The following is a 25,021-nucleotide window of genomic DNA, read 5'->3' on the forward strand; positions in this document are numbered from 1 at the left end:
GAGCGCAGGAATGAGAGCGCAGGAATGAGAGCACAGGAATGAGAGCGCAAGAATGGAAGCGCAAAAATGAGAGCAGGAACAAGAGCGCAGGAACAAGAGCGCAGGAACGAGAGCGCAGGAACGAGAGCGCAGGAATGAGAGCACAGGAATGAGAGTGCAGGAATGAGAGCACAGGAATGAGAGCGCAAGAATGGGAGCTCAAAAATGAGAGTAGGAACAAGAGCGCAGGTACAAGAGTGCAGGAATGAGAGCGCAGGAATGAGAGCACAGGAATGAGAGCGCAAGAACAAGAGTGCAGGAACGAGAGCGCAGGAATGAGAACACAGGAATGAGAGCGCAAGAATGGGAGCACAAGAATGAGAGCGCAGGAACAAGAGAGCAGGAATGAGAGCACAGGAACAAGAGCACAGGAATAAGAGCGCAAGAATGGGAGCGCAAGAATGAAAGCGCAGGAATGAGAGTGCAGGGTCAAGAGTGCAGGAATGGGAGCGCAAGAATGGGAGCGCAAGAATGGGAGCGCAAGAATGGGAGCGCAGAAACAAGAGTGCAAGAATGGGAGCACAAGAATGAGAGCGCAGAAACAAGAGCGCAGGAATGAGAGCACAGGAATGAGAGCACAGGAACAAGAGCACAGGAATGGGAGCACAAGAATGAGAGTGCAGAAACAAGAGTGCAGGAATGAGAGCACAGGAATGAGAGCGCAGGAACAAGAGCACAGGAATGAGAGCGCAGGAATGAGAGCACAGGAATGAGAGCACAGGAAGGAAAGCGCAAGAATAGGAACGCAAAAATGAGAGCGCAAGAATGAGAGCGCAGGAACAAGAGCACAGGAATGAGAGCGCGGGAATTAGCGCAGAGGAATGGGAGCACAAGAATAAGAGTGCAGGAATGGGAGCGCAAGAATGAGAGCACAGGAATGAGAGCGCAGGAACAAGAGCGTAGGAATGAAAGAGCAGGAATGGGAGCGCAGGAATGGAAGCGCATGAATGAGAGCACAGGAATGAGAGCGCAGGAACAAGAGCGTAGGAATGAAAGAGCAGGAATGAGAGTGCAGGAATGGGAGCGCAGGAATGGAAGCGCAGGAATGAGAGCACAGGAATGAGAGCGCAGGAACAAGAGCGTAGGAATGAAAGAGCAGGAATGGGAGCGCAGGAATGGAAGCGCATGAATGAGAGCACAGGAATGAGAGCGCAGGAACAAGAGCGTAGGAATGAAAGAGCAGGAATGAGAGTGCAGGAATGGGAGCGCAGGAATGGAAGCGCATGAATGAGAGCACAGGAATGAGAGCGCAGGAACAAGAGCGCAGGAATGAGAGCGCAGGAATGGGAGCGCAGGAATGGGAGCACAGAAATGGGAGCACAGAAATGGGAGCACAGAGGTGGGAGTGCAGGAATGGGAGCGCAAGAATGAGAGCACAGGAATGAGAGCACAGGAATGGGAGCACAAGAATGAGAGCACAAGAATGGGAGCACAGGAATGAGAGCACAGGAATGAGAGAGCAGGAATGAGAGAGCAGGAATGAGAGAGCAGGAATGAGAAGAGGAATGGGAGCACAGGAATGGAAGCGCAGGAATGAGTGCAGGAATGAGAGCGCTGGAATGGGAGCACAAGAATGAGAGCACAGGAATGGGAGCACAGGAATGAGAGTGCAGGAAAGAGTGCAGGAATGAAAGCGCTGGAATGGGAGCACAAGAATGAGAGCACAAGAATGGGAGCACAGGAATGGGAGCGCAGGAATGAGAACAGGAATGGGAGCACAGAAATGAGAGCAGAAATGAGTGCAGGAATCAGAGCGCTGGAATGGGAGCACAAGAATGAGAGCACAGGAATGGGAGCACAGGAATGAGAGTGCAGGAAAGAGTGCAGGAATGAGAGCGCTGGAATGGGAGCACAAGAATGAGAGCACAGGAATGGGAGCAGAGGAATGGGAGCGCAGGAATGAGTGCAGGAATGAGAACGCAGGAATGGGAGCGCAGGAATGAGAGCGCAGGAATAAGAGCGCAGGAATAAGAGCGCAGGAATAAGAGCGCAGGAATAAGAGCGTAGGAATGAAAGAGCAGGAATGAGAGTGCAGGAATGGGAGCGCAGGAATGGAAGCGCATGAATGAGAGCACAGGAATGAGAGCGCAGGAACGAGAGCGCAGGAACGAGAGCGCAGGAACGAGAGCGCAGGAATGGGAGCGCAGGAATGGGAGCACAGAAATGGGAGCACAGAAATGGGAGCACAGAAATGGGAGCACAGAGGTGGGAGTGCAGGAATGGGAGCGCAAGAATGAGAGCACAGGAATGAGAGCACAGGAATGGGAGCACAAGAATGAGAGCACAGGAATGGGAGCACAGGAATGAGAGCACAGGAATGAGAGAGCAGGAATGAGAGAGCAGGAATGAGAAGAGGAATGGGAGCACAGGAATGGAAGCGCAGGAATGAGTGCAGGAATGAGAGCGCTGGAATGGGAGCACAAGAATGAGAGCACAGGAATGGGAGCACAGGAATGAGAGCAGAAATGAGTGCAGGAATGAGAGCGCTGGAATGGGAGCACAAGAATGAGAGCACAGGAATGGGAGCAGAGGAATGGGAGCGCAGGAATGAGTGCAGGAATGAGAGCGCAGGAATGGGAGCGCAGGAATGAGAGCGCAGGAATAAGAGCGCAGGAATAAGAGCGCAGGAATAAGAGTGCAGGAATGAGAACTCAGGAATGGGAGCGCAGGAATGCGAGCGCAAGAATGAGAGTGCACCGAGAGCTCGGCAGATAATTACCTGTTCACTGCTGACAGAAATATCGATATAGATTGGAGGATTTCCTGCAGACACGTCCCAAACATATAACTATGGGAAGGATAAGAAAGCAAAACTACAGAAGACGGGTACTGTGCAAAAGAAGAAAAGACGGGTACTGTGCAGTATATACAGGAGCGCTGGTACTGTGCAGTATATACAGGAGCGCTGGTACTGTGCAGTATATAAAGGAGCGCTGGTACTGTGCAATATATAAAGGAGAGCTGGTACTGTGCAGTATATACAGGAGCGCTGGTACTGTGCAGTATATACAGGAGCGCTGGTACTGTGCAATATATAAAGGAGAGCTGGCCTGGTACTGTGCAGTATATACAGGAGCGCTGGTACTGTGCAGTATATACAGGAGCGCTGGTACTGTGCAGTATATACAGGAGCGCTGGTACTGTGCAGTATATACAGGAGCGCTGGTACTGTGCAGTATATACAGGAGCGCTGGTACTGTGCAGTATATACAGGAGCGCTGGTACTGTGCAGTATATACAGGAGCGCTGGTACTGTGCAGTATATACAGGAGCGCTGGTGCTGTGCAGTATATACAGGAGCGCTGGTGCTGTGCAGTATATACAGGAGCGCTGGTACTGTGCAGTATATAAAGGAGCGCTGGTACTGTGCAGTATATACAGGAGCGCTGGTACTGTGCAGTATATACAGGAGCGCTGGTACTGTGCAATATATAAAGGAGAGCTGGTACTGTGCAGTATATACAGGAGCGCTGGTACTGTGCAGTATATACAGGAGCGCTGGTACTGTGCAGTATATACAGGAGCGCTGGTACTGTGCAGTATATACAGGAGCGCTGGTACTGTGCAGTATATACAGGAGCGCTGGTACTGTGCAGTATATACAGGAGCGCTGGTACTGTGCAGTATATACAGGAGGGCTGGTACTGTGCAGTATATACAGGAGCGCTGGTACTGTGCAGTATATACAGGAGCGCTGGTACTGTGCAGTATATACAGGAGTGCTGGTACTGTGCAGTATATACAGGAGCGTTGGTACTGTGCAGTATATACAGAAGCGCTGGTACTGTGCAGTATATAGTATATATATAGTATATACAGGGGTGTTAGCACTGGGCAGTATATAGTATATACAGGGGTGTTAGTACCGCGTAGTATATAGTATATACAGGGGTGTTAGTACTGTGCAGCATATAGTATATACATAGTATATACAGCCAGGGGTGTTAGTGCTGTGCAGTATATAGTATGTACATAGTATATACAGCGGTGTTAGTACCGCGCAGTATATAGTATATACAGGGGTGCTAGTACTGGGCAGTATATAGTATATACAGGGGTGTTAGTACCGCGTAGTATACAGCAGCACAGCAGTGATCCACGTGTCAGTAAGTGAAGGATACGACAGGCGTAACCAGGTTGTCAGCCGAGCCAAGAACAAGCTGCCGCCCTGGGAGAACTCTTGCTCCAGCTCCAGAGCCGTCTTTCCCCGGTTGTAGGTTATGAAGTTTTTCAGGATCCGGCTCCGCGTCACTTTGTTCCCGTTGTCCCATTCTCTAAAAAACGTCATGAGTCGAGCGATGGCTTCCTGCTCTTGGACAGACGACATGGCGATCAGATCCTGCAGGGAGGATGAACTGCGGTTAGCGCTAATGGTCCTGTCACTGGTGGTAAGAATGGCGCATCCCAGCGTCACTTCTGTACAGGGAGATGAAGCAATGAGGCGCCATGTTTCTCCGCATGCTCCATCTGCTCAGGACTAGCCCTCTCTACTCACATCCTGGAAAAAAAAAATTGGGACCGGATTTCTCAAGGAGTTTTCACCAGAAATCTGGAGTAAGATTTCATGAAATGTTTCACATTTTTGAGCAACTTTTGTGCAACTTTTGGCATTTTTTGCCAGTCCTGGCTAGCTCTGCCAACTTTTTAGTGTGTAGAGATCAGGTGGAAAGGGATGTGGCCAGGGGAGGCAAGGTGACAGAAACATGGGCCAAATTCATTGAAACACAATGTAACAAATCGTCTGATACATTGTCCAAACTTTCTTTTCCATTACTGGAAGAGTGAGGAAGGTGTACAACAAAAAGAGAAGGAAAAACTGAGCCCAATATTCCATTATTCCATACAATCTGTGTCATGATAATATAAATGTGATAGAGATATAAAAGTTACATATTCCGATTGTCCACCATTAGATCTATAACCCAGTGAAATCTCTAGGATCCAAACCCAGCAAAACCCAAGGAATGGATTTCTCCGTAAGCAGGTGATGTATCCACTTCATGTTTATAATTAAACTAGATGGTGGCCCGATTCTAACGCATCGGGTATTCTAGGATATGTATGTATATAGCAGCCACATAGTATATAGCACAGGCCATGTAGTATATAGGAGTACTACGTGGCCTGTGGTATATACCATGTGGCTGCTATATACATACATACATACATATTGTAGAATACCCGATGCGTTAATATAGGCCACGCAGTAAATAACACAACCTACGTAGTATATAACACAGCCCACACAGTATATAGCAGCCACGCAGTATTTAACACAGCCCACATAATATGTCACACTGGCCACATAATACATAACTCAGCCCACGTAATATATAGCACAGCCCACATAGTATCTAACAGTGGCCACGTAGTATATAGCACGCAGTATAGAACACAGCCACGTAGTATATAACACAGCCCACGTAGTATATAACACAGCCCACACAGTATATAGCAGCCATGCAGTATTTAACACAGCCAACATAATATGTAACACTGGCCACATAACACATAACACAGCCAACGTAATGTATAGCACAGCCCACATAGTGTCTAACAGTGGCCACGTAGTATATAGCACGCAGTATAGAACACAGCCATGTAGTGTATAACACAGCCCACGTAGTATATAGCAGACATGTAGTATATAACGCAGCGCACGCAGTATATAACACTGGCCACGTAATATATAGCACAGCCCACGCAGTATAGAACACAGCCCACATAGTATCTAACACTGGCCAGGTAGTATATAGCAGCCACGCGGTATCTAACACAGCCCACATAGTATTTAGCAGTCTGGGCACCATATCCCTGTTAAAAAAAAATAATTAAAATAAAAAATAGTTATATACTCACCCGGCAGGATCCAGCGAACCTCTGGCGATGCGCGCGGTTGCCGCCATCTTGCGTTCCCAGGATGCATTGCGAAATTACCCAGATCATTTAGCGGTCTCGCTGCCTGAGAACCAATGGGCCCGATACCTGACCCCAGGGCTAAAAGGCAAAGCTCTAGAGGCTTCTCTCCGGCCAGACCAAGATGAAAACTATGAGGCCATCAAGCAGGCCCTGATAATGAAGTACCAGCTTACACCTGAGGTTTACTGCAAAACCAGTGGATCCAAGGACTGTCAGCGACCACTTTTGAGCAGCTGTGAGACCTGATGATCAAAGACCAGTTTCTACATCTTTGCCCAGCTGAGGTGCGACAGGTGCGACCGAGAGCCCAAAGACGAGGATAAAGCAGAACAGATTGCCGACGCCTATGAGGCCAACCGTAAACTGGAAGTGCGGAAGCCAGTCACCACCAGCTGGAGAGGGGGTAAGCCTGCAACCAACCCCAGTGCCACTGCCAGGCAACTCACCGGAGGCACGGTCCCCTTTGCCAACAACACCAGACCTACATCAGACCCTCGCAGGTGTTTTTTCTGCAATAGGACTGGTCATATCGGCGCCACCTGTCCGGTAAAGCAGAAAGAACCCCCCAGCCAAGGCCTCAGGGCCTAATGCAGCAGTTCTTTTGGTGGGTGGGGCGGTTGGGAGGGTGTGTGACAACGTACAGCACGTCACCATGGGGGGGCCATGTTGCTACAGGCCTCAAGGACACCGGGGCTGAACGAACCCTCATCGGACCCAAACTGGCGGCCCCTGAAGAGATTATTCCGGGGAAAACCCTAACTGTCACCAGGATTGGGGGCATCAGCTGTCCCTTACCGATGGCCTGGATGTTTATAGATTGGGGTGCCTAGAGCCATTTATTTCCTAAGGATGATGTGTCTACAGGTGCAGGAGAGCTCAGCCACGTCACTCTGCGGAGTGAGACGGCTGAGGAACCCCTAACAGGAGCAAGCGATGGTACTAAGGGAAATCGGGAGATGCATGGGAACCGTGAGGAAGGTGATGCCGTGCAACTGACCAGTGCCAGAGAGGAAGGTAACTGCCCCATAAGTAGCACCGCTCCTGAGGTAATGGGGTTGGATGGGGAGGTAGAGCCCATAGCAGCGCCGGCTGATGGGTCTGTAGAAACCCGCGGGGAGACAGCCTACGTAGCTGCTGTCACCCGCAGTCAGAGTGCCCGGAAGGCAGATAACGTTCTGCCTTCCGGACCCTCCTCAGTCATCAGTGTGACTGAACCTGAGATGGACCCAGAGGGTTCTGGTGGGGAAGGAACCCTGACGTCACTTCTGGCTGCCTCCAGCCTGGAGTTCCAGGCTGCTCTGCACTCAGACGTTAGCCTGGAGAACTTGAGATACCTCGCCGAGACGCCCACTTCCGTGTCTGATAAGGAGAGGGTGCTCCGGGAACTAGGAAGGTTATAGTGGGAGACAGTTCCCGGTCAATCCCAAAAGGAGTGATTGAGGGAAAGACAGCTGGTCATCCAGAACCAATTCCGGGGTGAGTTGTTGCGGATTGCCCATGAGATCCCGCTAGCTGGACACTTGGGGATCAGCAAAACTAAGGCCCGGCTGTCTCAACACTTCTATTGGCCAAAGATGGGGACAGATGTGACAAACTACTGCCGCTCCTGTACCACCTGTCAAAGAGTGGGGAAGGCCTGCTCTTAAGGCTCCCCTGATCCCTTTACCAGTGATAGAGGAGCCTTTCCAGAGGATCGCGGTGGACATTGTGGGCCCGCTGGCCGCCCCCAGCAGCTCTGGAAAGCGATATATTCTTACTGTGGTAGACTATGCTACCCGGTACCCAGAGGCAGTAGCTCTGTTGTCAACTAGGGCAGATAAGGTGGCGGATGCCCTGTTGGCCATCTTTTCACGTGTAGGATTTCCCAGGGAGATGCTTATCCACCAAGGGACCCAATTTATGTCTCGCCTAATGGAGGCTCTCTGTAAGAGAATGCAGGTGAAGCACCTGGTATCGAGTGCGTATCACCCACAGACCAATGTGTGAGCGCTTCAACAGCACCCTCAAACAGATGCTATGCATTTTGGTTGAGACCCAAGGGCGCGACTGGGAGCGGTACCTCCCACACCTGCTATTCGCTTTCCGAGAGGTTCCGCAGGCCTCGACGGGGTTCTCCCCTTTCGAGCTCCTGTACGGCAGGCGAGTCCGGGGACCCCTCGGGTTGGTAAGGGAATCTTGGGAAGAAGAGCCGAACCCTTCAGAAGTGTCCATAGTGGAGTATGTCATGCGCTTCCATGACAAAATGCAGACCTTGACGCAGTTGTGGCATGACAACATGGCGCAGGCCCAGGCTGATCAGAAGCACTGGAACGATCAGAATGCCTGGGAGCGGACCTACAAGATGGGTCAGAAGGTGTGGGTGCTGGTCCCCGTCCCGAAAGATAAGCTTCAGGCAGCCTGGGAAGGCCCATACGTCATCCACCAACAGCTCAACCCAGTCACCTACGTGGTCACGCTTGACCAAGCTCGGGGTAGGCGAAAGGCCTTTCACGTCAATATGATGAAGGCTCATTACGAACATGAAGCCTGGGTCCTACCGCTCTGCAACCTGCCCAAACACAAGGAGGAAGACCCCCTCCTGGACATGCTGGCCCAAGCCAAGGCCAGTGAGTCCCTCGAGGCCATGGAGGTAAGCACCTTGCTATCCAAACCCCAGCGGTCACAGTTGCAGACCACGCTGGAACCCTTCCGGGCCGTGTTCACCAACCGACCTGGAAGGACTGAGTCAGCGGTCCACGAGGTGGACACTGGGAATCATGCCCTACCATGGCAAACACCCTATCGGATCTCTGACGAGGTGCAGCAGGTTATGTGCCAGGAGATCGATGAGATGTTACAGCTGAGGGTGATTCAACGGTCCAAAAACGCATGGGCCTCACCTGTAGTCCTCGTGTCAAAGAAGGATCGGACCACGCGGTTCTGCGTCGACCACGGTTAGCTGGCGCAAAATATTTCTCCATAATGGATTTGAGTAGGAGATATTAGCAGATTCCCCTGAGCCCCGAGGCGCAGAAGAAGTACACCTTTATCACCCCCTTCGGACTGTACGAGACCACGGTCATGATGCCCTTTAGCATGAAGAATGCCCCTGCCACTTTCCAGCGGATGGTCAACCTCCTGCTTCAGGGACTGGAGAAGTACGCGGTGGTGTACTTGGATGACATTGCCATCTTCAGTTCCTCCTGGGATGAACACCTGCAGCATCTACAGGAGGTGCTCAGGCGAATTCACCAAGCAGGCCTGACCATCAAGCCGCGAAAGTGCCAGATGGGCATGAGCGAGGTCCACTACCTGGGGCACCGGGTAGGTTGGGGCTCCAACCCCAGGCTAAGAAACAGGTGATGTCCTTCCTGGGCACTGCAGGGTACTATAGGCACTTCGTACAGAACTATAGCAGCCTTGCAAAGCCCTTAAAGGACCTCACCAGGAAGAGGCTACCCCAAACAGTCGACTGGACAGACGGCTGTGAGGTGGCCTTCCGGGCTTTGAAAACAGCCCTGTGCAACTCTCCCGTGTTAAAAGCAGTCGACCGTTCCTGGTACAGACTGACGCCAATAAGTTTGGCCTCGGTGCTGTGCTTAGCCAGGTGGACTCGGGGAACCAAGAGCACCCCGAAATGTACCTGAGACGGAAGCTTCTGCTGAGGGAAGTGGCCTACTCCACCATCGAGAAAGAGTGCCTGGCCATGGTCTGGGCCCTGATGGTCTGGGCCCTGCAATGTTTGCAGCCCTACATGTACGGTCCCACCTTCACTGTGGTGACCGACCACAACCCCATGAGCCTTTCTGGAGACTAATTATCCTAGGTGCAGTTCCCTGACTGACCTGAGGGTAAAGGGGGCCCCAGAGAGCTGCAAGTTCCAAACCGAAACTGGGAAGTGGGATATAAATAAATCACTGAAGAAATAACTGGGGCAACCAAGCACTCCTGGTTCATGACAATCTATTTAATAGCCACAAGAAGCTTAATGCAACATTGATTATCTGAATCTAATCCAAACTGGAAAGAGATAATCGGCCAAGTGGCGGCCATATTCCACTTGGAAACGATGAAGTGATAAGCACAGACATGTAAAATTGCTAATGAAAACATGGAAAGGCTTCTTAATTATTAAAATAAGGGGGAACTGCATAAAAGCATGAAGCTCTCTGACCAGAAAAGCTGGTATCTACTGGAAGACTCGGGCGGAACATTGGGGAAGTTAGAAATCACTGATCCGAATGTGTAGGGAAAAGGGGGAGATACAGACTTTTAGGGTTCCTTCTCACTTGTTAGAGACTCGGATGAGTCTCGCACGGCAATACCCCGGCGCTGCTGCCGGCACAGAGGAGCGGAGCGTGCGGCTGCATGTATTACTATGCGGCCGCACGCTCCGATCTGAGTGCCGGATGCAGAGCCGGGTTTTAAACATGCGAGACTCATCCAAGTTGCTTGCAAGTGAGAAGGAACCCTAAGGCCGGGGTCACACTATCAGTATTTGGTCAGTATTTTACATCAGTATTTGTAGCCAAAACCAGGAGTGGAACAATCAGAGGAAAAATATAATAGAAACATCTGCACCACTCCTGTATTTATCACCCACTCCTGGTTGTGGCTACAAATACTGATGTAAAATACTGACCAAATACTGATAGTGTGGCCCCGGCCTAAGAGAACAGTGTATGGAGATTACATAGCAAAGTCCAACATCCGAGGAGATACTGTGGATAGGAAACACAAAGGTGCTGGAATACCCTGCAGGTCTCATAGGAGAAGGGCAGTTGGGGAATTGTGGACTGCTCACCCAGAGCCATGAAGCCTGGGCCCTGCCACACTCCCTTATGTGGACGGTGGGCTGACGTGTGGGGTCTGCAGCATTTCCACTGCTGTCCGCCATGCTAGGAGGACGTGGCGCTTTCTTTATGTGTCTTTAGGGGTCTACAACCGCTGTTCTGTCTGTGAACATCATATTCTGCACATGGCACTACAGCGATCGCAGCTTCCAGGCTGTGTGTAACATAGACAAAACACCGTCCGCAAAGAATCCCGGCCATTATTGTCTGTGATTCTCACCAGTCCTGCTATGAACACGCTGCAAAGAGAACCTAAGATGCCAAGAAAGCAGCAAATCCCTGCAGTGACAGCGCATGGAAAGGACATCATGTACAAGGTGCACGCACCAGACGGCCACAACTCTTCTACGTGGTTCCCTGCACCATGTACTGCTGGGGATTTGCTCCATTAGTTTATATCTGCTCTGTCATTAACATGGCCACAGTGTGAACGCAGGCTCCACATCAGGGGTAACAAATTGCAAATATAGGAGTTCTCCCCAATTTGGAAATTATTTCACTCCTGTGTGATACTCCCTGCTGTATCTAATCCCATTTTATGTGATACTCCCTGGTGTATCTAATCCCATCCTGTGATATTTCTTGCTGTATCTAATCCCATCCTGATACTCACTGCTGTATCTAATCCCATCCTGTGATACTCCATGCTATATCTAATCCCATCCTGTGATACTCACTGCTCTATCTAATCCCATCCTGTGATACCCAAACAAGGCAAGTCTTTGTTGTCCAGTCACCACAACCCCTTTGTATACCAGACCAATGCCCAAACCCCATAACTTTCCTCTCCAAAATCTCTGAAGGGGAGCTTGCTCATCTTCTCTCCGAATCGCACCTCACCACTTGTGCACTTGACCCCATCCCACCTCCTCCCCAACCTCACCACCACACTAATCCCATCCCTAACCCATCGCTTCAACCTTTCACTAACTTCTGGTACCTTCCCTTCTGCCTTCAAACATGCCACAATCACACCTATCCTCAAAAAGCCATCCCTTGACCCGAGCACTATGTCCAGCTATCACCCCATATCGCTGCTCCCATTTGCTTCCAAATGCCTTGAGCAGCACGTCCACGCTGAACTTTCCTCCCACTTTGCATCTAACTTGCTCTTCGACAATCTACAATCTGGCTTCCGTCCCCACCATTCCACTGAGACTGCCCTAACCAAAATTACTAACGACTTACCGCCAAAGCTAACAGACAATACTCTGTACTCCTCCTCCTAGACCTGTCCTCTGCCTTCGACACAGTTGACCACTACATCCTACTACAGATCCTCTTCTCCCTTGGTGTCAAACACCTCGCCCTATCCTGGATCTCCTCATACCTTTCCAACTGCACATTTAGCGTTTCCTACTCCCACACTACCTCTTCATCTCGCCCCCTCTCTGTTGGAGTCCCCCAAGGCTTTGTCCTAGGACCCCTACTCTTCTCAATCTATACACTTGGCCTGGGACAACTCATAAGGTCCTATGGCTTCCAGTACCATCTTTATGCTGATGACACTCAGATCTACCTCTCTGGCCCAGATGTCACCTCTCTGCTCTCCAGAATCCCAGAGTGTCTATCAGCCATATCCTCCTTCTTCTCCTCTCGCTTCCTCAAGCTCAACGTGGACAAATCTGAACTCATCATCTTTCCTCCATCTCACATATCTTTCTACCTGATCTATCTATCAAAATAAAAGAAATCACACTTTCCCCTGTCCCGGTAATCCGCTGCCTCGGAGTAACCCTTGACTCTGCCCTGTCCTTCAAACCGCACATCCAAGCTCTCGCCACCTCCTGTCGCCTCCAGCTCAAAAATATCTCCAGAATCCGTCCTTTCCTCAACCGTCAATCTACTAAAATGCTTGTGCATGCCCTAATCATCTCCCGCCTCGACTACTGCAACATCCTTCTCTGTGGCCTCCCTGCTAACACTCTAGCACCTCTCCTGTCCGTCCTTAACTCTGCTGCCCGACTAATTAATCTCTCTCCTCGTTAAGGTACCGTCACACTAGACGATATCGCTAGCGATCCGTGACGTTGCAGCGTCCTGGTTAGCGATATCGTCCAGTGTGACAGGCAGCAGCGATCAGGCCCCTGCTGTGATGTCGTTGGTCGGGGAAGAAAGTCCAGAACTTTGTTTCGTCGCTGGCTCTCCCGCTGACATCGCTGAATCGGCGTGTGTGACGCCGATTCAGCGATGTCTTCGCTGGTAACCAGGGTAAACATCGGATTACTAAGCGCAGGGCTGCATTTAGTAACCCGATGTTTACCCTGGTTACCATCGTTAAAGTAAAAAAAAAACCAACCACTTCATACTTACCTTCGCTGTCTGTCCCCGGCGCTGTGCTTTTCTGCTCTGGCTGTGAGCGCAGCGGCCGGAAAGCAGAGCGGTGACGTCACCGCTCCCCAGATATCAGTTATATTATACAGCGGTGACGTCACCGCTCTGCTTTCCGGCCGCTGCGCTCACAGCCAGAGCAGAAAAGCACAGCGCCGGGGACAGACAGCGGTAGGTAAGTATGTAGTGGTTGTTTTTTTTTACTTTAACGATGGTAACCAGGGTAAACATCGGGTTACTAAGCGCGGTCCTGCGCTTAGTAACCCGATGTTTACCCTGGTTACCGGCATCGTTGGTCGCTGGAGAGCTGTCTGTGTGACAGCTCTCCAGCGACCAAACAGCGACGCTGCAGCGATCTGGATCGTTGTCGGTATCGCTGCAGCGTCGCTAAGTGTGATGGTACCTTTACACTCCTGCTTCCCCTCTTTGCAAATTCCTTCACTGGCTCCCATTCCCTCAGCGTATCCAGTTCAAATTACTAATACTGACCTACAAAGCCATCCACAACCTGTCTCCTCCATATATCTCTGAACTAATCTCCCGAAATCTTCCCTCACGTAATCTCCGGTCCTCCCAAGACCTCCTTCTCTCCTCCACACTTATCCGCTCCTCATCCAACCGCCTCCAAGACTTCTCCCGAATATCCCCCATCCTCTGGAACTCTCTGCCCCAACACGTCCGACTATCAACCACATTCTGATCCTTCAGACGGAACCTGAAAACTCATCTCTTCAGGAAAGTCTACAGCCTGCGCTGACACCGCTGCCTCCTCACCACTACCGGAGCTACCGCCTCACCAACACCGAAGCTACCGCCTCACCAACACCGGAGCTACCGCCTCACCAACACCGGAGCTACCGCCTCACCAACACCGGAGCTACCGCCTCACCAACACCGGAGCTACCGCCTCACCAACACCGAAGCTACCGCCTCACCAACACCGGAGCTACCGCCTCACCAACACCGGAGCTACCGCCTCACCAACACCGGAGCTACCGCCTCACCAACACCGGAGCTACCGCCTCACCAACACCGAAGCTACCGCCTCACCAACACCGGAGCTACCGCCTCACCAACACCGGAGCTACCGCCTCACCAACACCGGAGCTACCGCCTCACCAACACCGGAGCTACCGCCTCACCAACACCGGAGCTACCGCCTCACCAACACAGGAGCTACCGCCTCACCAACACCAGAGCTACTGCCTCACCAACACCGGAGCTACTGCCTCACCACTACTGGAGCTACCGCCTCACCAACACCGGAGCTACCGCCTCACCACCACCGGAGCTACCGCCTCACCAACACCAGAGCTACCGCCTCACCAACACCGGAGCTACCGCCTCACCAACACCAGAGCTACCGCCTCACCAACACCGGAGCTACTGCCTCACCAACACCGGAGCTACCGCCTCACCAACACCGGAGCTACCGCCTCACCAACACCGGAGCTACCGCCTCACCACTACTGGAGCTACCGCCTCACCGACACCGGAGCTACCGCCTCACCGACACCGGAGCTACCGCCTCACCACTACTGGAGCTACCGCCTCACCACTACTGGAGCTACCGCCTCACCAACACCGGAGCTACCGCCTCACCAACACCGGAGCTACCGCCTCACCAACACCGGAGCTACCGCCTCACCAACACCGGAGCTACCGCCTCACCAACGCCGAAGCTCCTGCAACCCTCAACCTACTGTCTCCTTCCCCATAATCCTGTAGAATGTAAGCCCGCAAGGGCAGGGTCCTCGCCCCTCTGTATCATTGTTAGTTTACTGTAAGTGATATCTGTAACTTGTATGTGACCCCTTCTCATGTACAGCACCATGGAATCAATGGTGCTATAGAAATAAATAATAATAATACTCCCTGCTGTATCTAATCCCATCCTGTGATACTCCATGCTGTATCTAATCCCATCCTGTGATACTCCATGCTGTATCTAATCCCATCCTGTGATACTCCCTGCTGTATCTAATCCTATCCTGTGATACTCCATGCTGTATCTAATCCCATCCTGTGATACTCCCTGCTGTATCTAATCCCATCCTGTGTGATACTCCATGCTGTACCTAATCCCATCCTGTGATACTCCATGCTGTATCTAATCCCATCCTGTGATACTCCCTGCTGTACCTAATCCCATCCTGTGATACTCCCTGCTGTATCTAATCCCATCCTGTGATACTCCCTGCTGTATCTAATCCCATCCTGTGATACTCCCTGCTGTACCTAATCCCGTCCTGTGATACTCCATGCTGTATCTAATCCCATCCTGTGATACTCCCTGCTGTATCTAATCCCATCCTGTGTGATACTCCATGCTGTACCTAATCCCATCCTGTGATACTCCATGCTGTATCTAATCCCATCCTGTGATACTCCCTGCTGTACCTAATCCCATCCTGTGATACTCCCTGCTGTATCTAATCCCATCCTGTGATACTCCCTGCTGTATCTAATCCCATCCTGTGATACTCCCTGCTGTACCTAATCCCATCCTGTGATACTCCATGCTGTACCTAATCCCATCCTGTGATACTCCATGCTGTATCTAATCCCATCCTGTGATACTCCATGCTGTATCTAATCCCATCCTGTGATACTCCCTGCTGTATCTAATCCCATCCTGTGATACTCCCTGCTGTACCTAATCCCATCCTGTGATACTCCATGCTGTATCTAATCCCATCCTGTGATACTCCCTGCTGTATCTAATCCCATCCTGTGATACTCCCTGCTGTATCTAATCCCATCCTGTGATACTCCCTGCTGTACCTAATCCCATCCTGTGATACTCCATGCTGTACCTAATCCCATCCTGTGATACTCCCTGCTGTACCTAATCCCATCCTGTGATACTCCATGCTGTATCTAATCCCATCCTGTGATACTCCATGCTGTATCTAATCCCATCCTGTGATACTCCCTGCTGTATCTAATCCCATCCTGTGATACTCCCTGCTGTATCTAATCCCATCCTGTGATACTCCCTGCTGTACCTAATCCCATCCTGTGATACTCCATGCTGTACCTAATCCCATCCTGTGATACTCCATGCTGTACCTAATCCCATCCTGTGATACTCCATGCTGTACCTAATCCCATCCTGTGATACTCCATGCTGTATCTAATCCCATCCTGTGATACTCCCTGCTGTATCTAATCCCATCCTGTGTGATACTCCCTGCTGTATCTAATCCCATCCTGTGTGATACTCCATGCTGTATCTAATCCCATCCTGTGATACTCCCTGCTGTATCTAATCCCATCCTGTGTGATACTCCCTGCTGTACCTAATCCCATCCTGTGATACTCCCTGCTGTACCTAATCCCATCCTGTGATACTCCCTGCTGTATCTAATCCCATCCTGTGTGATACTCCATGCTGTACCTAATCCCATCCTGTGATACTCCCTGCTGTACCTAATCCCATCCTGTGATACTCCCTGCTGTATCTAATCCCATCCTGTGTGATACTCCCTGCTGTATCTAATCCCATCCTGTGATACTCCCTGCTGTATCTAATCCCATCCTGTGTGATACTCCCTGCTGTATCTAATCCCATCCTGTGATACTCCCTGCTGTATCTAATCCCATCCTGTGTGATACTCCATGCTGTACCTAATCCCATCCTGTGATACTCCCTGCTGTACCTAATCCCATCCTGTGATACTCCCTGCTGTACCTAATCCCATCCTGTGATACTCCCTGCTGTATCTAATCCTGTGCCCCCGCATTTGCCGCCTCCGTCCCCGTTGCTCTCTCACCGGCCCGCGCTCTCCGTGTCACTCTCTCGAACAAGTATGAAAGCCAATCACAACCACTGACAGAAAGACGTGAGCCAATTAGATACAGGGACAAGCAACGGCAACCAATCAGATGTGAGCTCCTTTCTGAGGGGCGGGGATTCCAGCTATAAACAATCAATTTCAGGTGAACTAGCGGGCAGGTTGCTTAGCGACAATATCTAAGGACTCTTTGGCTGCTAATGTGCAGGGACACTCAGTGTGGGCGTGGTGAGATCAGGTGATCCCCTACCAAGCTGCTGATTGGCTCAGCGCCTGAGAGACTGTTCCGGCGGCGGATGCGTCCGCTCTGTTGGACGCGGGGTCGGGAGGTCGGCGCGGAGCAGCATGCCCGATACAGACATGGATTATACGATCGTGCTGCCGGAGCCGGCGCTGCAGGGTGAGACCTCGCATCACGTGGCTCCCGGGAGTGTGCAGGCTGCGGAGAGACCGGCGGGAAGGGGGTGGTTACTATAGCAACCGTGTCCGGCAGAGCAGCTTCAAGGGGAAAATCAGGATAACCGGGCTGTGTGGTGTCACCGGGGCTGTGTGGTGTCACCGGGGCTGTGTGGTGTCACCGGGGCTGTGTGGTGTCACCGGGGCTGTGTGGCGTCTCTAGTGGTGTCACCGGGGCTGTGTGGCGTCTCTAGTGGTGTCACCGGGGCTGTGTGGCGTCTCTGGTGGTCTCACCGGGGCTGTGTGGCGTCACCGGGGCTGTGTGGCGTCTCTAGTGGTGTCACCGGGGCTGTGTGGCGTCTCTAGTGGTGTCACCGGGGCTGTGTGGCGTCTCGTGTGGTGTCACCGGGGCTGTGTGGTGTCACCGGGGCTGTGTGGCGTCTCTAGTGGTGTCACCGGGGCTGTGTGGCGTCTCGTGTGGTGTCACCGGGGCTGTGTGGCGTCTCTAGTGGTGTCACCGGGGCTGTGTGGCGTCTCTGGTGGTGTCACCAGGGCTGTGTGGCGTCTCGTGTGGTGTCACCGGGGCTGTGTGGCGTCTCTAGTGGTGTCACCGGGGCTGTGTGGCGTCTCTGGTGGTGTCACCAGGGCTGTGTGGCGTCTCGTGTGGTGTCACCGGGGCTGTGTGGTGTCACCGGGGCTGTGTGGTGTCACCGGGGCTGTGTGGCGTCACCGGGGCTGTGTGGCGTCTCTAGTGGTGTCACCAGGGCTGTGTGGCGTCTCTGGTGGTGTCACTGGGGCTGTGTGGTGTCACCGGGGCTGTGTGGCGTCTCTAGTGGTGTCACCAGGGCTGTGTGGCGTCTCTGGTGGTGTCACCAGGGCTGTGTGGTGTCACCGGGGCTGTGTGGTGTCACCGGGGCTGTGTGGTGTCACCGGGGCTGTGTGGTGTCACCGGGGCTGTGTGGTGTCACCGGGGCTGTGTGGTGTCACCGGGGCTGTGTGGTGTCTCTGGTGGTCTCACCGGGGCTGTGTGGCGTCACCGGGGCTGTGTGGCGTCTCTAGTGGTGTCACCGGGGCTGTGTGGTGTCTCTGGTGGTGTCACCGGGGCTGTGTGGCATCTCTGGTGGTGTCACTGGGGCTGTGTGGCGTCTCTGGTGGTGTCACCGAGGCTGTGTGGCGTCTCTGGTGGTGTCACCGGGGCTGTGTGGTGTCACCGGGGCTGTGTGGTGTCACCGGGGCTGTGTGGCGTCACCGGGGCTGTGTGGCGTCTCTAGTGGTGTCACCGGGGCTGTGTGGCGTCTCTAGTGGTGTCACCAGGGCTGTGTGGCATCTCTGGTGGTGTCACTGGGGCTGTGTGGCGTCTCTGGTGGTGTCACCGAGGCTGTGTGGCATCTCTGGTGGTGTCACTGGGGCTGTGTGGCGTCTCTGGTGGTGTCACCGGGGCTGTGTGGCGTCACCGGGGCTGTGTGGCGTCTCTAGTGGTGTCACCGGGGCTGTGTGGCGTCTCTAGTGGTGTCACCGGGGCTGTGTGGCGTCTCTGGTGGTGTCACCGGGGCTGTGTGGCGTCTCTAGTGGTGTCACCAGGGCTGTGTGGCGTCTCTGGTGGTGTCACCGGGGCTGTGTGGCGTCACCGGGGCTGTGTGGCGTCTCTAGTGGTGTCACCAGGGCTGTGTGGCGTCTCTGGTGGTGTCACCGGGGCTGTGTGGTGTCACCGGGGCTGTGTGGCATCTCTGGTGGTGTCACCGGGGCTGTGTGGTGTCACCGGGGCTGTGTGGTGTCTCTGGTGGTCTCACCGGGGCTGTGTGGCGTCACCGGGGCTGTGTGGCATCTCTAGTGGTGTCACCGGGGCTGTGTGGTGTCTCTGGTGGTGTCACCGGGGCTGTGTGGCATCTCTGGTGGTGTCACTGGGGCTGTGTGGCGTCTCTGGTGGTGTCACCGAGGCTGTGTGGCGTCTCTGGTGGTGTCACCGGGGCTGTGTGGCATCTCTGGTGGTGTCACTGGGGCTGTGTGGCGTCTCTGGTGGTGTCACCGGGGCTGTGTGGTGTCACCGGGGCTGTGTGGCGTCACCGGGGCTGTGTGGCGTCTCTAGTGGTGTCACCGGGGCTGTGTGGCGTCTGTAGTGGTGTCACCAGGGCTGTGTGGCGTCTCTGGTGGTGTCACCGGGGCTGTGTGGTGTCACCGGGGCTGTGTGGCATCTCTGGTGGTGTCACCGGGGCTGTGTGGTGTCACCGGGGCTGTGTGGTGTCACCGGGGCTGTGTGGCATCTCTGGTGGCGTCACCGGGGCTGTGTGGTGTCACCGGGGCTGTGTGGCGTCACCGGGGCTGTGTGGCGTCTCTAGTGGTGTCACCGGGGCTGTGTGGTGTCACTAGTGGTGTCACCGGGGCTGTGTGGTGTCTCTCCCCCTCCGGTGTCCTGCCGTGGCCCCCTCCGGTGTCCTGCCGTGGCCCCCTCCGGTGTCCTGCCGTGGCCCCCTCCCCCTCCGGTGTCCTGCCGTGGCCCCCTCTCTCCCCAGTGCCCTGTTGTACCCCCTCCCATGATCCTTGCGTGACTCAGCAATGCTCCTTTTTTCCTGCAGGTTGTCAGTGGGACCAGCAGAGGGAGCCAGTGGTGATTCTTCTCGGATGGGGAGGATGTAAGGACAAGAACCTAGAGAAGTACAGCTCCATCTATCACCAGGAAGTGAGTGTCTCCTCTCCCCCTGTGGCCGGGGTCAGACGGGCGCGTGACTCTCACCTGAACTTAGGACAGATCCCAGGAGAAGGAAACCAGAGACTATATGTGTCTGCTCCCATGTAAGCTGGAGGAATAGGACGGCCATACACAAACCGTGCACAGAATAGTGAGCGCAGCTCTGGGGTATAATACAGGAGGTAACTCAGGATCAGTAATGTAATGTATGTACACAGTGACTGCACCAGCAGAATAGTGAGTGCAGCTCTGGGGTATAATACAGGAGGTAACTCAGGATCAGTAATGTAATGTATGTACACAGTGACTGCACCAGCAGAATAGTGAGTGCAGCTCTGGAGTATAATACAGGAGGTAAGTCAGGATCAGTAATGTAATGTATGTACACAGTGACTGCACCAGCAGAATAGTGAGTGCAGCTCTGGAGTATAATACAGGATGTAACTCAGGATCAGTAATGTAATGTATGTACACAGTGACTGCACCAGCAGAATAGTGAGTGCAGCTCTGGGGTATAATACAGGATGTAACTCAGGATCAGTAATGTATGTACACAGTGACTGTACCAGCAGAATAGTGAGTGCAGCTCTGGAGTATAATACAGGAGGTAACTCAGGATCAGTAATGTATGTACACAGTGACTGCAGCAGCAGAATAGTGAGCGCAGCTCTGGAGTATAATACAGGATGTATCTCAGGATCAGTAATGTAATGTATGTACACAGTGACTGCACCAGCAGAATAGTCAGTGCAGCTCTGGGGTATAATACAGGATGTAACTCAGGATCAGTAATGTAATGTATGTACACAGTGACTGCACCAGCAGAATAGTGAGTGCAGCTCTGGGGTATAATACAGGATGTAACTCAGGATCAGTAATGTAATGTATGTACACAGTGACTGCACCAGCAGAATAGTGAGTGCAGCTCTGGGGTATAATACAGGATGTAACTCAGGATCAGTAATGTATGTACACAGTGACTGCACCAGCAGAATAGTGATTGCAGCTCTGGAGTATAATACAGGAGGTAACTCAGGATCAGTAATGTGTGTACACAGTGACTGCACCAGCAGAATAGTGAGTGCAGCTCTGGGGTATAATACAGGATGTAACTCAGGATCAGTAATGTATGTACACAGTGACTGTACCAGCAGAATAGTGAGTGCAGCTCTGGAGTATAATACAGGAGGTAACTCGGGATCAGTAATATAATGTATGTACACAGTGACTGCACCAGCAGAATAGTGAGTGCAGCTCTGGGGTATAATACAGGATGTAACTCAGGATCAGTAATGTAATGTATGTACACAGTGACTGCACCAGCAGAATAGTGAGTGCAGCTCTGGGGTATAATACAGGAGGTAACTCAGGATCAGTAATGTAATGTATGTACACAGTGACTGCACCAGCAGAATAGTGAGTGCAGCTCTAGAGTATAATACAGGAGGTAAGTCAGGATCAGTAATGTAATGTATGTACACAGTGACTGCACCAGCAGAATAGTGAGTGCAGCTCTGGAGTATAATACAGGATGTAACTCAGGATCAGTAATGTAATGTATGTGCACAGTGACTGCACCAGCAGAATAGTGAGTGCAGCTCTGGGGTATAATACAGGATGTAACTCAGGATCAGTAATGTATGTACACAGTGACTGCACCAGCAGAATAGTGAGTGCAGCTCTGGAGTATAATACAGGATGTAACTCAGGATCAGTAATGTATGTGCACAGTGACTGCACCAGCAGAATAGTGAGTGCAGCTCTGGAGTATAATACAGGATGTAACTCAGGATCAGTAATGTAATGTATGTACACAGTGACTGCACCAGCAGAATAGTGAGTGCAGCTCTGGGGTATAATACAGGATGTAACTCAGGATCAGTAATGTAATGTATGTACACGGTGACTGCACCAGCAGAATAGTGAGTGCAGCTCTGGGGTATAATACAGGATGTAACTCAGGATCAGTAATGTATGTACACAGTGACTGTACCAGCAGAATAGTGAGTGCAGCTCTGGGGTATAATACAGGAATTAACTCAGGATCAGTAATGTATGTACACAGTGACTGCACCAGCAGAATAGTGAGTGCAGCTCTGGGGTATAATACAGGATGTAACTCAGGATCAGTAATGTATGTACACAGTGACTGCACCAGCAGAATAGTGATTGCAGCTCTGGAGTATAATACAGGAGGTAACTCAGGATCAGTAATGTGTGTACACAGTGACTGCACCAGCAGAATAGTGAGTGCAGCTCTGGGGTATAATACAGGATGTAACTCAGGATCAGTAATGTATGTACACAGTGACTGTACCAGCAGAATAGTGAGTGCAGCTCTGGAGTATAATACAGGAGGTAACTCAGGATCAGTAATATAATGTATGTACACAGTGACTGCACCAGCAGAATAGTGAGTGCAGCTCTGGGGTATAAAACAGGATGTAACTCAGGATCAGTAATGTAATGTATGTACACAGTGACTGCACCAGCAGAATAGTGAGTGCAGCTCTGGGGTATAATACAGGATGTAACTCAGGATCAGTAATGTAATGTATGTACACAGTGACTGCACCAGCAGAATAGTGAGCGCAGCTCTAGAGTATAATACAGGAGGTAACTCAGGATCAGTAATGTAATGTATGTACACAGTGACTGCACCAGCAGAATAGTGAGTGCAGGTCTGGAGTATAATACAGGATGTAACTCAGGATCAGTAATGTAATGTATGTACACAGTGACTGCACCAGCAGAATAGTGAGTGCAGCTCTGGAGTATAATACAGGATGTAACTCAGGATCAGTAATGTATGTACACAGTGACTGCACCAGCAGAATAGTGAGTGCAGCTCTGGGGTATAATACAGGATGTAACTCAGGATCAGTAATGTATGTACACAGTGACTGCACCAGCAGAATAGTGAGCGCAGCTCTAGAGTACTGACGTCTGTCCAAGTCCTTAACCTTTTTTTAGCAGTCAGCAGGATTTTCAGTGCAGCTCTGGATTACCTTTAGCTAGTACAAATGTTGTAGACTAACAGCTGTGAGAATCGTTAATGCCCGGTCTTCTGCTGTCTTTTTTTGTAGATATAAGTTGCTTAGACTGACAACAAGCAGAGATCTTATATCCTGTATCTGGTCGCTGTAATGTTTCTAGCTGATGCTTTTTAATCCTGATCTTGTACTTTCCTCGTTCCTAGGGCTGTGTTGTGATCAGATACACGGCTGCCTGGCGCACCGTCTTTTTTGCGGAGTCCTTCGGCCTCAGCTCTCTTCGGGAGCAGGCGAGGAGGCTCCTGGAGCTCCTGTATGACTACGAGATAGATCAGAATCCCATTGTGTTCCACGTGTTCAGTAATGGCGGCTTCATGCTGTACCGCTACATGGTGGAGCTGCTGCACTCCCACCGCCAGTTCGGCAGACTCCATGTGGTCGGCACCATCTTTGACAGCGCTCCTGGAAACCGCAATGTCCTTGGATCGGTGCGAGCGCTGAGCACAGTCCTTAGACCCCGCACCAGCCCCCCGCTGCGCTACCTGGCGCTGCTGTTATTTGCCGTCTTGGTGTTTATTTTGAGGGTCCTGCTGTATCCCGCCACACGATTCCTGCATGAAAATCATTACGACGCCATGAAGAGCGACCCGTCCCTGTGGCCGCAGCTCTACCTCTACTCCCACAGTGACGCCATAATCGCACACCGCGACATTGAGAACATGGTCGATAGTAGGCGACGCCGGCGGCTGCCCACGCGGTCTGTGGCCTTTGAGAATTCGGAGCACGTGTGCCATTATCGCAGATATCCGGAGTCGTACGCCGCCATCTGCCGCTCCTTCCTCAGAGACTGCGTCGTCAAAGCGTCCCGCTCCGCGTTCAGCAGCGAGATCCCCTCCTTTTAGCTGAAGTAGAGACTGCCCTTGTGCCTTGTTGTAAGGGTTGCTGTGATTTTATAAGTGCCTTCTAATGCCAGCCAAAATCTAGGCGGTCACAATTTTATTGTTTGTTGTTTTTTGTTTTTTTTGTTCTTGTTTGTGTTTTTTTTTTTTTTTAAATTTTCTCTTGTAAGTTTTTATTAAAAATAAAAGGTTATTCTTACATCTGTTCAAACTCTGTAGAGCTTTGTATGTGCTGCAGAGCGTCGTCTCCTCTGCGTAGACCTGTTCACCAGATCTGATTGTCTGACAGCCGCCACTAGGGGGAGCTCTCTTCATACACTGTGCACATGGAACTGAATAATGTATGCAGTGAGCTCCCTCTAGTGGTGGCTGCAGATAATCAGATTTTTTCCTGTATTGTGAATGTAGAGGATTTGGTTATGTGTATCAATAAAACAAAGCTCAAACCACTGTAAAGATAAAGTAACGAGTCTTTGTATGTCTGGTGATTAACCTACAAAAAGGGGTTTGTAAAGACTGAATGTTATCACCCAGGCATTGGATAGGGGATGACTTGGGCTAGTTTCACACTAGCGTTTCCCTGATGTGCGGAGGGCTGCGGACTTCCTCCGTGAAGCCCCGCCCTCAGCCGCACCTCTGCTTGTAGCTACGCCTACATCTGCATGGGGCCTGCGTACCTATATTTAACATTAGGTACGCAGGTCGTGCAGCTGTATGCATCGTTTTGATGATGCGGGAAAAAAAAAATGCTACGTGGCTGCGTCTCCGCTGGTCGCCGCATCGTCAAAACGACGCATGCGGCACCATCCGCATACAGCCGCACGACCTGCGTACCTAATGTTAAATATAGGTACGCAGGCCGCATGCAGATGTAGGCGGAGCTACAAGCAGAGGTGCGGCTGAGGGCGGGGCTTCACGGAGGAAGTCCGCAGCCCTCCGCACACCAGGGAAACGCTAGTGTGAAACTAGCCTTACTGACCCCTGGCAGTGCAGCCATTGGCACCTTTCACCCATTCTCCAAGGAGCAGAGGAGAAGCATGCTGTATTCACGCCATGCATAGTTTATGGCACGTCTAGTCCCGGCAGTCCCATAGACGATGTCTGGTGTCACAGTGCATATCCTCCTCAT

At 51.8% G+C, this 25,021-nt stretch overlaps 2 protein-coding genes across 2 annotated transcripts in view; one reads left to right on the forward strand and one right to left on the reverse strand.

Annotated features, from left to right (window-relative positions):
* ARMH1 (armadillo like helical domain containing 1) overlaps positions 1 to 16,948 on the reverse strand; it is a 155,325-nt gene extending 138,377 nt beyond the window's left edge. The window contains exons 1-3 of the mRNA XM_069735838.1: positions 16,898 to 16,948; positions 4,161 to 4,378; positions 2,759 to 2,827 (exon numbers count right to left, since the gene is read on the reverse strand). Coding sequence (XP_069591939.1) covers positions 2,759 to 2,827; positions 4,161 to 4,366 — 275 coding nt within the window. The 5' untranslated portion in view covers positions 4,367 to 4,378; positions 16,898 to 16,948. The remainder of the gene's footprint in view (positions 1 to 2,758; positions 2,828 to 4,160; positions 4,379 to 16,897) is intronic.
* A 217-nt stretch (positions 16,949 to 17,165) lies between these two features.
* TMEM53 (transmembrane protein 53) lies at positions 17,166 to 24,358 on the forward strand. The gene is made up of 3 exons (XM_069735839.1): positions 17,166 to 17,318; positions 19,888 to 19,991; positions 23,200 to 24,358. The coding sequence occupies exons 1-3, from the start codon at positions 17,264 to 17,266 to the stop codon at positions 23,893 to 23,895; spliced, it is 855 nt and encodes a 284-aa protein (XP_069591940.1). The 5' UTR covers positions 17,166 to 17,263; the 3' UTR covers positions 23,896 to 24,358.
* The last annotated feature ends 663 nt before the right edge of the window (positions 24,359 to 25,021 follow it).

The sequence above is a fragment of the Ranitomeya imitator genome, chromosome 8 (genome assembly GCF_032444005.1).
Source record: "Ranitomeya imitator isolate aRanImi1 chromosome 8, aRanImi1.pri, whole genome shotgun sequence".
Taxonomy (NCBI): Eukaryota; Metazoa; Chordata; class Amphibia; order Anura; family Dendrobatidae; genus Ranitomeya; species Ranitomeya imitator.

What these genes read in the sequence shown, in the direction of transcription:
- TMEM53 (XM_069735839.1), top strand. Translation starts at nt 17,264, where the DNA reads ATGCCCGATACAGACATGGATTATACGATCGTGCTGCCGGAGCCGGCG. An exon ending in GCCGGAGCCGGCGCTGCAGG is followed by an intron (nt 17,319 to 19,887) that starts GTGAGACCTCGC and finishes TTTTTCCTGCAG; the next exon opens with GTTGTCAGTGGGACCAGCAG. An exon ending in GCTCCATCTATCACCAGGAA is followed by an intron (nt 19,992 to 23,199) that starts GTGAGTGTCTCC and finishes CCTCGTTCCTAG; the next exon opens with GGCTGTGTTGTGATCAGATA.